The sequence below is a fragment of the Myotis brandtii genome, unplaced genomic scaffold, assembly GCF_000412655.1.
Source record: "Myotis brandtii unplaced genomic scaffold, ASM41265v1 scaffold324, whole genome shotgun sequence".
NCBI lineage: Eukaryota > Metazoa > Chordata > Mammalia > Chiroptera > Vespertilionidae > Myotis > Myotis brandtii.
Window position 1 is genome coordinate 2757219 of NW_005362439.1, and position 14197 is coordinate 2771415.

General features: G+C 53.7%; 1 protein-coding gene across 2 annotated transcripts in view; it reads left to right on the forward strand.

Moving 5' to 3' along the window:
- The window catches only part of CREB3L1 (cAMP responsive element binding protein 3-like 1), a 16778-nt gene extending 6784 nt beyond the window's left edge, over positions 1-9994 (forward strand). Inside the window, exons 3-11 of one of the 2 annotated variants that reach the window (XM_014543343.1) lie at positions 498-576; positions 1445-1602; positions 2489-2638; positions 2786-2844; positions 2990-3058; positions 5239-5338; positions 6400-6526; positions 8801-9068; positions 9250-9994. In XM_014543343.1, coding sequence (XP_014398829.1) covers positions 498-576; positions 1445-1602; positions 2489-2638; positions 2786-2844; positions 2990-3058; positions 5239-5338; positions 6400-6526; positions 8801-9068; positions 9250-9286 — 1047 coding nt within the window. In that variant the 3' untranslated portion in view covers positions 9287-9994. The other variant, XM_014543344.1, reaches the window with a different exon arrangement.
- Positions 9995-14197: the final 4203 nt, after the last annotated feature.

Genomic DNA, 14197 nt, shown 5'->3' on the forward strand with positions numbered 1-14197 from the left:
GGCTGATCGATGTTTCTCTCTCATCGATGTTTCTGACTCTCTATCCCTCTCCCTTCCTCTCTGTAAAAAATCAATAAAATATATTTTTAAAAATAAATAAATAAATAAAGTGTAAATTGAATTCTGTCAGTCCCTTGCTTAAAACCCGTTAGGGGCTCCTCACTGCTTCAAATTCTTTTGTCTGGATTCCGCTCCCACCCCCACCCCACTCCGATCTTCTGGTCTTATTTCCTACCCCTCCGTCCCAACACACATTCCTACACACTGGACACCCTGAATACCCATTAATTCATGCTTATCCCTCCGCTTAGCTGAGTGGCTCCTCCACGCACAGGAACTTGCCTCTACTCCCTCTGGGCTGTGCCCAGAACTCTAAGCCCAGCCACCTCCCCAGATCTGCAGGACAGGCCACCAGCCTCAGGGAGGGAGATGGGTGGATGGTAGGGTGGGGACAGCCGCAGGGGCAGCTGATGGAGCTGGACCTGTCTCTTCCTCAGGCCCCGGGAGAGATGACTCAGATGCCCGTGATCAAAGCAGAGCCCCAGGAGGTGAACCAGTTCCTCAAAGTGACACCAGGTAGGTGTGTCCAGGGAGGGACTCTTCCTCTCCAGTCCTGGGCAGACAGCATCCCTACTACCTTGGTCCAGCCACCCTCCTCCCTCAACAAGCCCCCTTTCCCCATAATATCCTCTCCTCCATGCTTGGCCCACCCCCCACCCATCCAGTCCCCTTCTTACCCAGCCTCTGACTGTCAGCCCTGCTATCTGCACCCTCACACCTTCTTCACTAATCCCCTGTCATTCACTAACTGCAGCTCATTTTATTGCCATTCACTCATCTACCCATCTGTCTATCTGTCCATCCATCCATCCAACTCTCCATAAATCTGGGCATCTGTGCTGCCCAGGCTGCCTCCTGGCCACCTGCAGAGTGTCAGTCTTCCTGGTGCTGTGGCCACAGAGGGACAGCGTGGAGGGAGGCTGGGAAGAGCAGTGCTCCTGGCTGGTCGGCTGAAAGCCCAATGCCTGCTGCCTCGTTACCCTGAAGTCAGAAATGGAAACCCAGGGGTAGTTATAGCTAAACATTGGGATGGGAGGGAGGGAGGGCAGACTCCAGTCACCTGCTGGAGTTGTCGAACTAGAGGCTCAAACACCCTGAAGCTGGGGATGGGGGAGGGCCTCCAAGAATCCAGCCTCACCAAGGATGAGGCTCAAAGGAGCCAGGCCCCTGGTGGCAGAGATGAGGTGGCGCCCAGGAATCAGCTCCTGGGATGTCAGCTCCCACCTCTCTGACAGCACAGAGGGGCTTTAGATGCTGTGACTGGTCAGGCCCCAGCGCTCTTGACCACAGCATCAGGGCTGGCTGAGGCCCACGCTCTGCTGAACTCTGAGGTCCCAGCAGAGCGGAGTGCAACCTGCTAACCCGCTTCCCCCACTCTCCCCAGAGGACCTGGTGCAGATGCCTCCGACGCCCCCCAGCAGCCATGGAAGCGACAGTGACGGCTCCCAGAGTCCCCACTCTCTGCCCCCCTCCAGCCCTGTCCGGCCCATGGCCCGCTCCTCCACGGCCATCTCCACCTCCCCCCTCCTCACGGCCCCGCATGTAAGCCGCCGGGAGTGGTCTGGGGCAAATAATTGGGTAAATCCACTCTGGCACACCTCCGGTGGGGAAGGGTCTGGGGAGCCCCAACCTGATCCCCGTCCCCATCAGAATTCAGTGAGGTGCCTGCCTGGCAGATGGGAGTGAGAATCTTTTAGCCCTGCCTCGTGGTGAATAGGAAATAGGCAGGGAGGTCCAAGAGGCCTGCCGAACCCACAGTGTGCAGAGCCAGGACTAGAATGGACGTTCCTAACCTCCCTGTGTGGGGAGCAGTGCTCAGGAGGCCCAGAGTACCCAGGAAACTGGAGCTGGACCCTGAGCCCTGGGATGGGTGTGGAACCTTCCAAGCCAAGACTGTAGGGATATGAAGGGGGGTGCCATTTAGGGGGCCCTGGACAAGTAGGTTTTGAGTCTATGAATTTCAGGGTGGGATCTAAGGAGCCCCCCAACAATGTACCGAGTGCCTAATATGCTGGGCTCCCAGCACCATCCTAAGCATTTGATACATATTATTGGATTTAATTCAGCTCTACCCCATTTCTTACAAATATTTATTTATTTATTTCAGAGAGGCAGGGAGAGGGAGAGAGAAAGAAACATCAATGATGAGAGAGAATCATTGATCAGCTGCCTTCTGCAGGCCCCACATTGGGGATTGAGCCCGCAAGCCAGGATGTGCCCTGACGGAGAATCAAACCCCGACCTCCAGGTTCATAGGTCGACACTCAGCCACTGAGCCACGCCGGCTGGGCTCTACCCCTTTTTAGATGAGGAACCTGAGGCTCGGGGAGTTGAACGCTTTGCCCAGGTCACACACAGAATAAACAGCAGAGCTTGAGCTTGAACCCAGGGCTGTCTGGTTCTAACCATCATGTCCTATTTCCCGCAGAAATTACAGGGGACTTCAGGGCCACTGCTCCTGACAGAGGAGGAGAAGCGCACCCTGATTGCTGAGGGCTACCCCATCCCCACGAAACTCCCCCTCACCAAAGCCGAGGAGAAGGCCTTGAAGAGGGTCCGGAGGAAAATCAAGAACAAGGTAAAGCAAGAGCCGGATACCTGCCCTGGCGCTTCCTTGGCGGGTGGGGGTCTCTGATCCCCTGGTGATGCCAGCTCTGAAATTGGGGGTCCCAGGAAGTGGATTTATGGCCATGGTAACCCCTCTTTTGGGGGCTTCCCCCTCTAGATCTCGGCCCAGGAGAGCCGCCGTAAGAAGAAGGAATACGTGGAGTGTCTAGAAAAGAAGTAAGGGTCCCGTGTGGAGAGGGGGGCCTGGGTCACAGGGCTCCAGGGGCAGGAGGCACAGGGGCTGAGATGCTGGTGGGCAGGACTGAGGGGGCAGCAGCAACTCTGGGGCTGCCCCTGAGCCTGTGCCTGCTTGGCCCCACAGGGTGGAGACATTCACATCAGAGAACAACGAACTGTGGAAGAAGGTAGAGACCCTGGAGAATGCCAACAGGTGGGTGCTGCCACCCGCATCCCGCACTGCCCCTGCCCCCTGCAGAGGAGAGGTAACTGAGTTCAGGATGAACCCCAGAAACAGGAACCCTGCAGCCCAGGACTCCAGCTTCCCATCCTTCCTCATCCACACATAGCTCTACACACGTGACAGGCTGATGAGAAGCTTTAAAGGAGATGGTACAGAGCCGTGGTCTTCAGAGCATGGTTTCTCAGACCACCACCAGCAGCCTCCCCCGAGAACTTGTTAGAAATGCTTATTACTTTCAGGCCTCACGCCAGGGCTACTGAGGCAGGAACTCCAGGGAGGGGGCTCAGCAATCTATGTTTTAGTTAGCACTGCAGGCAATTCTGATGCGCCCTAGGGTTAGAACCCCTGGCGTAGGTGCTTGCCACTCAGAGCGAGCTTCTCAGACAAACAGCAGCAGCAGCACCGGGAGCTCGTACGAAATGCAGAATCTCAGGACTCTCCCAGATGCACTGAATCAGAATCTGCATTTCCGCAAGCCCGTTGGGTGACTCACATGCACAACTAAGTTTTAAGAAACACCAGTGTACGCCTGGCCTGAAGGAGCTACATAAAGTCGCAGCTCTGGATTCGTATTCCACTCGGCCATTTTGGCGACTGGGCCCAGCTTCTTTGTCTAAATGGAGATGATAGAAGCACCATCTCACAGGATGTGTGTCATGATTCGATAAGATAGTGCAACTAAAGAGCCCGGCACTGTGCTTGGCATTTAAGGATACTCAATTCATGTTAGTTTTTCTTTTTTCTTTCTTTATTGTTATTATTCTGAATTCTTGATAGTGCCCAGCCATGAGTACACAGTAGGTCTTTAATGATTATTTGCTGGGATTAATTAAAATAAATAGACAACAGCCTGGCTGGCATGGCTCAGTGGTTGAGCGTCAACCTATGAACCAGAAGGTCACGGTTTGATTTCTGGTCAGGGCACAGGATTGAGGGCTGGATCCCCAGTGTGGAGCACACAGGAGGCAGCTGATCAATGACTCTCTCATCATTGATGTTTCTATCTCTCTCCCTTCCTCTCTGAAATCAATAAAAATATTTTTTTTAAATAAAATAAAGCCCTGACCGGTTTGGCTCAGTGGATAGAGCGTCGGCCTGCGGACTCAAGGGTCCCAGGTTCGATTCCGGTCAAGGGCATGTACCTTAGTTGCGGGCACATCCCCAGTGGGGGGCGTGCAGGAGGCAGCTGATCGATGTTTCTCTCTCATCGATGTTTCTAACTCTCTCTCCCTCTCCCTTCCTCTCTGTATAAAAAGTTAATAAGATATATTTTCAAAAAAATAAATAAATAAATAAAAAATAATAAATAAAATAAAAACAGCAGCTGGTATGTAGCAGGTGCTCAACAGAAGGCTTTTCCCTTCTTTCCTTCCTTCTCTCCCAGCTTCCCCAGCAGGATCCAGCCACTCCCCTGATTGGTCTGGAGAATGCCTTCCCTCAGGGAAGGGGAGCGGGGGAACCATCACCCCTCACTCCACCTCTGGCCCAGATTCCTCTCTGGCCCCAAATCTGGCCAGGCCCTCAGTGTTATTTCGCCACCTGCTGTACATTATTTGAACTGCAACCCCCTCTGCCAGGCTGGGTGGAGGAAAGAGATGATTAAATGTTTGTTCACCAAGCATGGGCTGAGCACCCGCTGTGTGTAGCCAGAGGATTCCACACCCGCTGGGACCCAGTCCTTACCCTCAGGGAGCCCACAGTTAACTGAGGAGGCTGACATGGAAATCCATAAATACACGTGTTACAGGTGTCGTGATCAATGTAAAAACAGCAATGAAAATTTTAAAAATGGTAGTTGCCATTTACTGGACACTCACTATGTACCAGACAGCTGGCAGACATGGGTTGTGGGGTGCTGCGGCTGCCGTAGGGCCCAGGTGGGACGGCCTTCCTCCAACCCCCACTTTGGCCATGAGCATCACAGGGCCCCCCTGAGCTCCCCCAGGGTGACCCAGCTACCCACCAGGAGGCAGGCCCAGGTTCCCGAGTGACACCGCAGAGGGGCAAGCGGGAGGCAACCTCTTCTGTCTTGACTGAAGTGGGCACCTGGGGGGGAGCCAGGTCTGGAGCCAGCCCAGGTGTGCGCTGGAGAGCAGGAGGCAGAGATGCCCGCTGGGTCAGAGCCTCTGTGACTGCTGTGTCCCCCTCAGGACCCTGCTTCAGCAGCTGCAGAAGCTCCAGACGCTGGTCACCAACAAGATCTCCAGGCCGTACAAGATGGCAGCCACCCAGACGGGGACCTGCCTCATGGTAGGTCCGCTCCCTCCTACAGGCCTCCGGAGGGCGTCTTCCCGGGTGGCTTTCTAGGGGGGTGGGCAGACCTTGGAAGGATTGGCAATGTGATGGGCAACATCGCCAAGGTCCCCCATCCCAGTGCCCTCTGAACCTTCTAGAGCAGTGGTTCTCAACCTTCTGGCCCTTTAAATACTGTTCCTCATGTTGTGACCCAACCATAAAATTATTTTCGTTGCTACTTCATAACTGTCATGTTGCTACTGTTATGAATCGTAATGTAAATATCTGATATGCAGGATGGTCTTAGGCGACCCCTGTGCAAGGGTCGTTCGACCGCCAAAGGGGTCGCGACCCACAGGTTGAGAACCGCTGCTCTAGAGCGTGGCCTTCCCTGGCCAGGCCTAACAGTGTGGCTGTGCAGTGACTCCCGTGAACCCCGCTGCGGGGTGGCAAGGCAAATGCCACACCCTGGAGGGAAGGGCTGGGGGAGACACTCGGACCTGTGGACTTGGTTCTTTCTGGAATGAATGGTGGCAAGAAGGCCGAGCAAATCTCTGAAAACCCAAAAGAGTGCCCAGGGTGTGGCTCAGGCCTCTGCTCGTCCCTCTTCCACCCTCTCCTGGACCTGTCCGCCTGGACACTGCCCAGGGCATCCCCTCCGGGACCCGGGCTGCCAGGTGGCAGAGCCATGTGTGGGCAGGGGTTAGTGTGCGCCTCATGACTCCTAGCTCCTCCTGCTGAGAAGCTGCCGTGATACTGTGTCCCCTCCCTTGTCCCAGCCCGGATCCCTTTCTTCCTGACTGATTCCTCCACCCTGGAGGTGCTAACCCCATGGGCCACTTCCCTCTTCCTTCCAGCACTGCCTAGGCTGAGATGGCCTGAGCAGCCTCCTCCACCTTCTCCAGAGAGGGCGGGACACCCCACATCCAGTGGGGGTGCTGGCTCTGGGAGCTGCTTTCTTAGAGAAATACTGAGCCTTTTGCAGCCATTGGTGTTGGGGCAGGAGGCCTGGGAGAGGCCAGGGCTGCAGCCCCTCCCTGCCCTGGACCTGACCACTACTCTCTCTCTGCTACCAGGTGGCAGCCTTGTGCTTTGTTCTGGTGCTGGGCTCCCTCGTGCCCTGCCTCCCCGAGTTCTCCTCCGGCTCCCAGACTGTGAAGGAAGACCCCATGGCCACTGACAGCGTCTACACAGCCAGTCAGAGTGAGTGCCCTGAGCCGGGCTGCCCTTCCCCAGCCCCAACGTCTGGGCAGAAGCCAGGCACAGGGAGGAGCCAAGTTTTGGGTTGGCATCTCACTCTGCGTTCTCTTTTTACAGATGGGAAATGGGGGCTCAAAAGGGTTATGAATTGTTCGATGTTAGTTGTGGAATTGGGGCTACAATGCAGACCCCCTGATTCCCAGCCTATCCAAAAGTGGCCAGGGGGTCAGTATAGGGCCGTGGTCGGCAAACTGCGGCTCGAGAACCACATGCGGCTCTTTGGCCCCTTGGGTGTGGCTCTTCCTAAGCCTTAGGAGTACCCTAATTAAGTTAATAACAATGTACCTACCTATATAGTTTAAGTTTAAAAAATTTGGCTCTCAAAAGAAATTTCAATTGTTGTACTGTTGATATTTGGCTCTGTTGACTAATGAGTTTGCTGACCACTGGTATAGGGGATAACAGAAATGTTCCCGCCTTTGCCCCCATGAATTATGTGCCAGTGGGTTATGGTCCTCTGCTAAGCACCATCTGTATTTCACGACTGGGACAGCAAATGAGTTTCAGCTCAAGGGTCATTTCCAGGGAGATGGTGGCTGCCTGAAGCTCTGTGTTAAGAAGGATTCTGAGGCACCACTCAGATCAACAGGAAGGAGTGCCAGGGCGCGTTGGTGGTGTCTACCATGGGCAGCAGAGGGGCAGTGGTGGTGTGGGCTCAGGTATTTATCGTCCCATGGGGGATTGTGAGGTACAGTGGTTAAGAGTATGGAGCCTCAGCGTCCGTCATACCTGCCTCTGCCACTGCGTGACCTTGGCCTGCGCCTTACGCTCTCCGGGCTTTCGTTCCTTCACTTGGAAACGGGGGTTACCCTTCCGCACTTACTGCGCAGGGTCAATGTGAAGATTAAATGACGTGGTGTACGAACGCTCTCAACACAGATACAACGCATGGATGGCAAGGGGAGAGCTAGTCTAGAGCGCAGCCAGGAGAGCATGGATTTCCCCAGGCAGAAGATACTGCAGGTAGACCTGCAGAGGGACTTCCCAGCCGAGTTTCATCACTTACCAGGAGCAAGTCATTGGACAGGGCAGGAGGAGGAAGAGGAACCAGATGGGCAAGCCGAGAGCTAGGAGCTGGGGAGAGTGAGTGAGTTTCCAGAAGGAGAGATACAACAGGGAGGATGAGGCAGGCCTGCTCGGCCTTGAGGGGAGGAAATGGCGGCCGGTCAGGGAAGTGGTGGGGGAAGAGGAAGTGGAGGCGGGGAATGAGAACCACTCCCTGGACTTGTGCTGTGTGGCTGGGCCTGAGAAGAAGAGAGCAAGACAGTGACTAAGGGGGTATCAGGTCTGGCGAGCCACGTGTTGTTTTTCCAAGGCCAGAGGGACCCTGGTGTATTTGGCGGTAGAGGAAGCCAGAACAGAGGAAGGAATGGAAGGGGGGGGAGGGGTGCGGGGTATCAGTGTTGATGAAGAAAACCAGAGTCAGAGGAGGCGGAGAAGGAATGAGCCCCTCAAGTGAGTGAATGCAGGGGGTGCAGGCAGGACATCTGGGGTAGGGAGCGCTCTGGAGCAGGCTGGCCTGCAGAGCTGGGTTTGTACCATTCCAGGGGGTGCCTTTCACGTAGGTCAGGGTCGTGAGAGCCAAAAAGGTGGTGGTGGGTCAGACTAGCATGGAGCAGCGTACCTGATCACCTAAAACCTCGATTGCCTGTTCTGTGACACAGGACTGAAAATACCTGGCTCCTGGGTTTCTGAGAGATGTCGACTTTGATATAGGCCAAAGGACTTGGCAGTGCCCGGCACACAGAATTCTCCAACAGTTGGGTTTCCTTTCCCTTCTCTTCCCTGAAGGGCACTCTAGGGCTAGAATGGGGAAGAGATTTATTCAAGTCCTTATGGAAATTAATAAGTGTTGGAAGTAGGATTCGAACCCAGCTCTCAGATGCCCCCTAGCCTGGTACCCTCTGCTTAGAAAGAGCTGCTTTCTCGGGGTGTCCACTGAACACAGTTTCAATCACTTCCCCTATATGACCGCACTTAAACCTCACACCTATATGAAGTTGGTCCCAGTATCCCTGTTTTACAGGTGAACAAACTGAGGCTCAGGGGTTTAAAACAAAGGCCTGAGGTCGCACAGCTTAGCGTCGTTGGAGCTGGAATTCAAGTCCAGGCCTTTACGATTCCAGAGCCCGTGTCTGTAACTACTAGGCCATGAATGTGGCTGGGGTGGCGAGGGAGCCTCTTGGCCCCCGGGCAAACCCCGCGCTCTCTCTCCAGTGCCCTCCCGCAGCCTTCTGTTCTACGAAGAGGGGGCAGGCTCTTGGGAGGATGGCCGCAGCGCCCTGCTGCCCGTGGAGCCCCCAGATGGCTGGGAAATCAAGCCCGGGGGTCCAGCGGAGCAGCGACCCCAGGACCACCTACAGCATGACCCCCTGGACAGCACGCACGAGACCACCAAGTACCTGAGCGAAGCCTGGCCAAAAGACATCAGCGGAAATGGCACCAGCCCCGACTTCTCCCACCCCAAGGAGTGGTTCCACGAGAGGTAGGTGGGTGGCCCCTTCCCTTCCTGGGCTCCCCAGGCTCCACCTGCCCCCTGCCCGCCCCTGGCCCCCATGTCAGCCACACCTTGCCAAGGCCCCATCCCTCCCATGTCCAGATCCAGCTCGCAGGGTGGTGAGCAGGTCCTCACTGGACAAAGTCTCTGATTTTTCTTCTCTCTCCAGGGATCTGGGCCCAAACACCACCATCAAGCTCTCCTAGGCCATACCGAGACCCAGGACCCAGGACGCGTACCCCCTGGCATCCCTGAAGAGGGATTGTCCTGCTCGCTAACCCGGATCCGGCTTGTACCCCTGCCCCCTGGGGTGCCATCCCAGGAGAAAGGGTTCCACGTCTCCCCAGCCCTTCTTTGCCTCAGATCTTGGCTGGGGCCTCTCCTCGCCCCCCCATTGGACTGTTCCCCTGGGCCAACCACTCCGATCTCACCCTCCCTCCACCACCGTCTGTCCTCAGATAAACCACTCACTGGGCTACCCCCTCCTTCCTCATAATGACCAACACGACCACTGCCCTCCCTGCCCCCTGGCCCCCATACACACACAAACACACACGTCAACACGCCGACACACACACACGCCCCCCTCACCCCCACTGTACAGAGACCAAGAACAGAAATTGTTTGTAAATAATGAACCTTATTTTTTATTATTGCCAGTCCCCTAAGATATTGTATTTTACAAGTCTCCCTCCTACCTTCACCCCTCCCTTGTTTTATATTTTATGAAATTAGTGCGGGCTTTGCTGTCCCCTGGCCAGGGAACGAGGGTCCTCCCCCGCCCTCACCTGGCCCCTCCATGCCGCTGCCCAAGCCGCTGGGCCTTTTTAATTGCCAAATTGCTTCATCCACCCGCTCAGCATATGCTTTAAGAAGGCAAAAGTTAAAAAAAAAAAAAAAAGATGCAGCATCAATTCCTGACTTTGTGCCTTTCATTGGGGGGAGGGGAAGGTAGGACTGGGGGGTCGGGGAGTGAGAAGGTAAATTTATTTTCTATTCTGTCGGGGGCTGACTGGGGTGTGGGGCTGTTGGGAAGGCATCTCTATGGGGTTCCCTCTTCCAGCCAGATGCAGAATTCAAACTAGAAGCTCTAAGAGTTCTGTTGCAATTGCCCCACCCCAAGGCACCGGCTATCTCCTGGTATTGAGGACCGAAGCAGAGAAACAAATTGGCCTTTAGGGATGGGAATGGCAGGTATTGAGTGCCTTCTGTTATGGATCCTCAGAACTGGCCATCAGGCCTCATCCGCTATGCCCCTTCCTCTCCCAGCCTCATCTTGACCACTTGATGGGGACCTCGCTGCCTGCAGCTGGACATCAGTTTTAACTGCTAGAACATGCAGGCTTTTACAGCAAGGCCATTAAAGGCTGGGCTCTGGGCCCAAGCTATTATTGTTATTATTACTATTATTATTAACAATAAGTTTTAGCACACACCCTTTCAGATTGATTCATCAATTCCATTAGTCATTCAACAAACTGCCCTGGAAGGCCCCAGGCTGGGATGGAGGCTGGGGAGTGAACCAGCCGTCAGGTGTGATGAGGGGTGCACAGGATGTGAATGGGACATGGAATAATGCCATGTAATTCAGATTTGGTGGGTCAGGGAAGGCAACTCAGAGGACTTGGCCCTGAACTAAGTCTTAAGGGATGAGTCGGAGCTGGTAAGGTAGAGAAGAGATAAGAGTGTTTGGGGGTGGAGAGAATGTCAAGTGCATAGGCATAGAGCCGTGAAAAGCAGGGCCAGGGCTGGGGTGAGAAAAGGGGGCCGCGAGGATGTGAAATTTAAGGAAGCACTTGTACCCCAGACTCCGAATTTGCTTTGCCCTAGTCCTGGCCCTGATGAAAAGTATGGCCCTTTCTAAAGAAAGAATACTTTACCCTGAAGGTGATGGAGAACCACTGAATATTTTTGAGCCAGAGAGTAAGATCATCAGATTGCCCTGTCTTGGGACTCTGCAGGGGTCATAGTGAGGATGAGACAGCTTCTGAAGATAATTGGAAGGAATTATCAACAGGCACTGACATCCACTTGGCTGTGAGGTGCAAGAGAGAGGGCAGAGCTTGGGGTGACCTTTAGGTGTCTGGCTTGAAGGCCTGGGTGGGTAATGAGTCCATTCATCAAGGCAGAGAATGCAGGAGGAAGAGCAGGTTTGGAGGGAAGGAGAACTCATTTTAACACACCTTGCATCTGAGTTGCCTGTGGAATGTTCACATTAACAGGTAGGCCTAGGGCTTGGGGAAAAGCGACCCCAGGTGGAGATTAGGAAACTGTCCACGTCCAGGTGGTATGTTAAAGTCTGGGTCTGTGTATGGGGAAGGGAGATGGGGAGGAGCAAGGGGAAGAAGGACATTGAGAGACACTGAAGGAAGAGGAGTGAACAAGAAGGCTGAGAAGGAATGGGCGGAGAGAGGGGAAAACCAGGAGAGGTGAGTGGCCCAGAAACTGATGGAGGAGAGCTTCCAGGAGCCATGCTCAGAGGTGTCCGATGCCATCTGAGAGGCTGGGAAAGATGAGAAGAAGACAGAGTGTCCTTTCTCTTTGACAACGAGAAGGTTGCCAGTAACCTTGGTTGGAGCCCTGTTGCGGGGAGCTGGGGCAGAAGTGAGAGGATTTGGGTGAAAGTGAGAACAACAGGAACTGACATGAAGATGGGGAGGATGGGTGAGGAGGGTGTCGGTAAACTCTTGCAGGGTGCTTAGCTGTGAAGGAAGAGAAGGTGGTAACTAGAGGGGGTGTAGGTGAGATCAAGAGCAGTTTGGGGCTATTCTCTTAGACGGGAGAGAGTTGACCATGGCTCTTTCCAGAAGATAAAGAGCCAACAGAGAGGGAAAATGATAGATGAGGGTTATGGAGAAGGGATCCAGGAAGCAGGTAAAGAACTCCACCTTTGCCCAGCCAGTGTGGCTCAGTGGTTGAGCTAGACCTATGAACCAAGAGGTCACAGGTTTGATTCCCTGTCAGGGAACATGCCCGGGTTGCATTGCGGGGCTTGCAGGAGGCAGCCAATCAATGAGTCTCTCTCATCATTGATGTTTCCATCTCTCTCTCCCTCTCCCTTCTCTGAAATCAATTATATATATATATATAATTTTTTATTTTTTATTTTTTTTTAAAGAACTCCACCTTCAATCTTAGAAGCCTGGAGAGAAAGGGATGGTATTCCTTGAGTGAAGAATGTGGGGAAACAGGAAAGTGAGGGAACCCCCTCCCCATGGCTGTGAAGTTTGAGGATGGGGCAATGGGGAGGGTTAGCATGGGAGTTGAATTGGAGTGCAAGGGAACAGTTTGAAATTGTCACTCAGAGAAATGGAAAATGAAGCTGACTTCTGGTGTGACCCCCTCACCATTCATTCATTCACTTAATAAATATTTAAGGAGTGTCCCTTATGTGCATGGCACATTGCTAACATTAGAGCACAAATAAGACCTGGCTAATGATATCTTATTCCCCCATCCTCCCATTACTGACTAATCCTCGTACATCAGGCACTGGACTGATGATTTAACATATCCCAATTAGGAATCAAAATAATCCTAAGAGCTGGTATTTTTACAGATGAAGAAACTGGGGTTCAGAGAGGTGAAATGACTGAACCAAGGTCATGCAGCAAGTAAGTGGCAAGGTTGGCATTTGAACACAGGTCTGTTTGGCTTCGGAGCTCATACTGCCTCTCCAGTTCTCCAGTTCTCACCCCAGCACCCTTTCCTCTCTCCTCCAGATGCCCTTCCCCCAGGCCAGATTTTTATTCTTGCACATCTTCCAAGAACAACTACCCCTAGAGACTTCCTAGAGCAACTACCCCAGAGAGCCCAGGATTTAGTGAGCTGGCCAAAGTGTGGTCATCTGCAATCACCACCCTATGCTGTCCATCGAAGACAGTCTTCCCCGCCTAGGTTAGGATGCAAGGTTAATCCACTCACACAAGCACCTGTTGACTCTCCACCTCCTCAGGGCCAGGTGTCACTGTCCCTGAGGGGGCGTGTCCCTAATGCACCCCAGTGTTAGAGTTACAGCCTCCGCACTCTGTTGTCAGTTCTGGCCGCCGACTGGCTTTGTCACACATGTGACGGCTTTCACTGTGCCAGTCATTCTGCTCAGTTTGCCACAACAAACCCTTTGTTACACCTGGAAAGCAGAGCTCTGGAAGCCGGCAGAGAAGCTGTGGGCAATGCCTGGCGCTGGGATGGGCCGGGGCAAGGTTCCAATTCCAGAGGCCAAATTGGGCAACTATCTGATGTGGGTGAAAGGTGCCCCTTGGGTCACGGGGAGGTGGGGAGACAGGCTGAGAATTGACCTCCAAAGAAGCCTGAGTTGCTATGTCATCAGAGTGTCAATTAAGAGCATGTGCACTGATGTCTGTGCTGCACTTTCCTGTGTGACCTTGGCCAGTTACCTAACCTCATGAAGCCTCAGTGCCCTCATCTGGAAAATGGTACCCACCCTCACAAAATTGCTGTGAAGGCCCAGCCGGAGGGAGTGGCTCGGTTGCTTGAAGCAATGTTTCTGTCTCTCTCTCTCTCTCTCTCTCTCTCTCTCTCTCTCCCCCACCCTCCCTCTATCTAAGCATGTCCTCGGGTGAGGATGAAAAAAAAACAAATTGCTGTGAGAGGTAACTGAAAGCTTGCACGTAGAGCTCTTAGCACAAGGTCAGTTGCGCAGTAAGCACTCAAAAGGCATTAGCTACTATTTTCTGAGCACAGAGACAATGGGCTGGAGGTGTTCTGAGGAGCAAGCTGCAGCTAGGAGAGGCAGAGGGTCGTCAGGCTGGTCAGGGGAGGGGCCTTCGTTTTTCCCTAGGATTCTTGGGAAGAGGGCGAAGCTACAGCTAAAAAAGAATGCCCTTAGCAGCTGGTCCTAAATGGGGGAGGTGTGAAGACAGAGGGGAGAAGCTTCACTTTTAAAAGGACTGAGTGGGGAGGGCTCAGCAGGAAAGAACTGAACAAAACACCAACCTGGAAACCCAGCAGCTAGGCAGCTGGTGAGGGAATGTTAAACCCAGCCAGCACTACCATAATTCATGGTGTAGAAAGCGATGCAGGGCCAGGCTGATTGGAAATTAGCAATCCCAAGGGCGATCCCAAGGGCAGCAACCCGAAGGCACAGCACCGGAGTG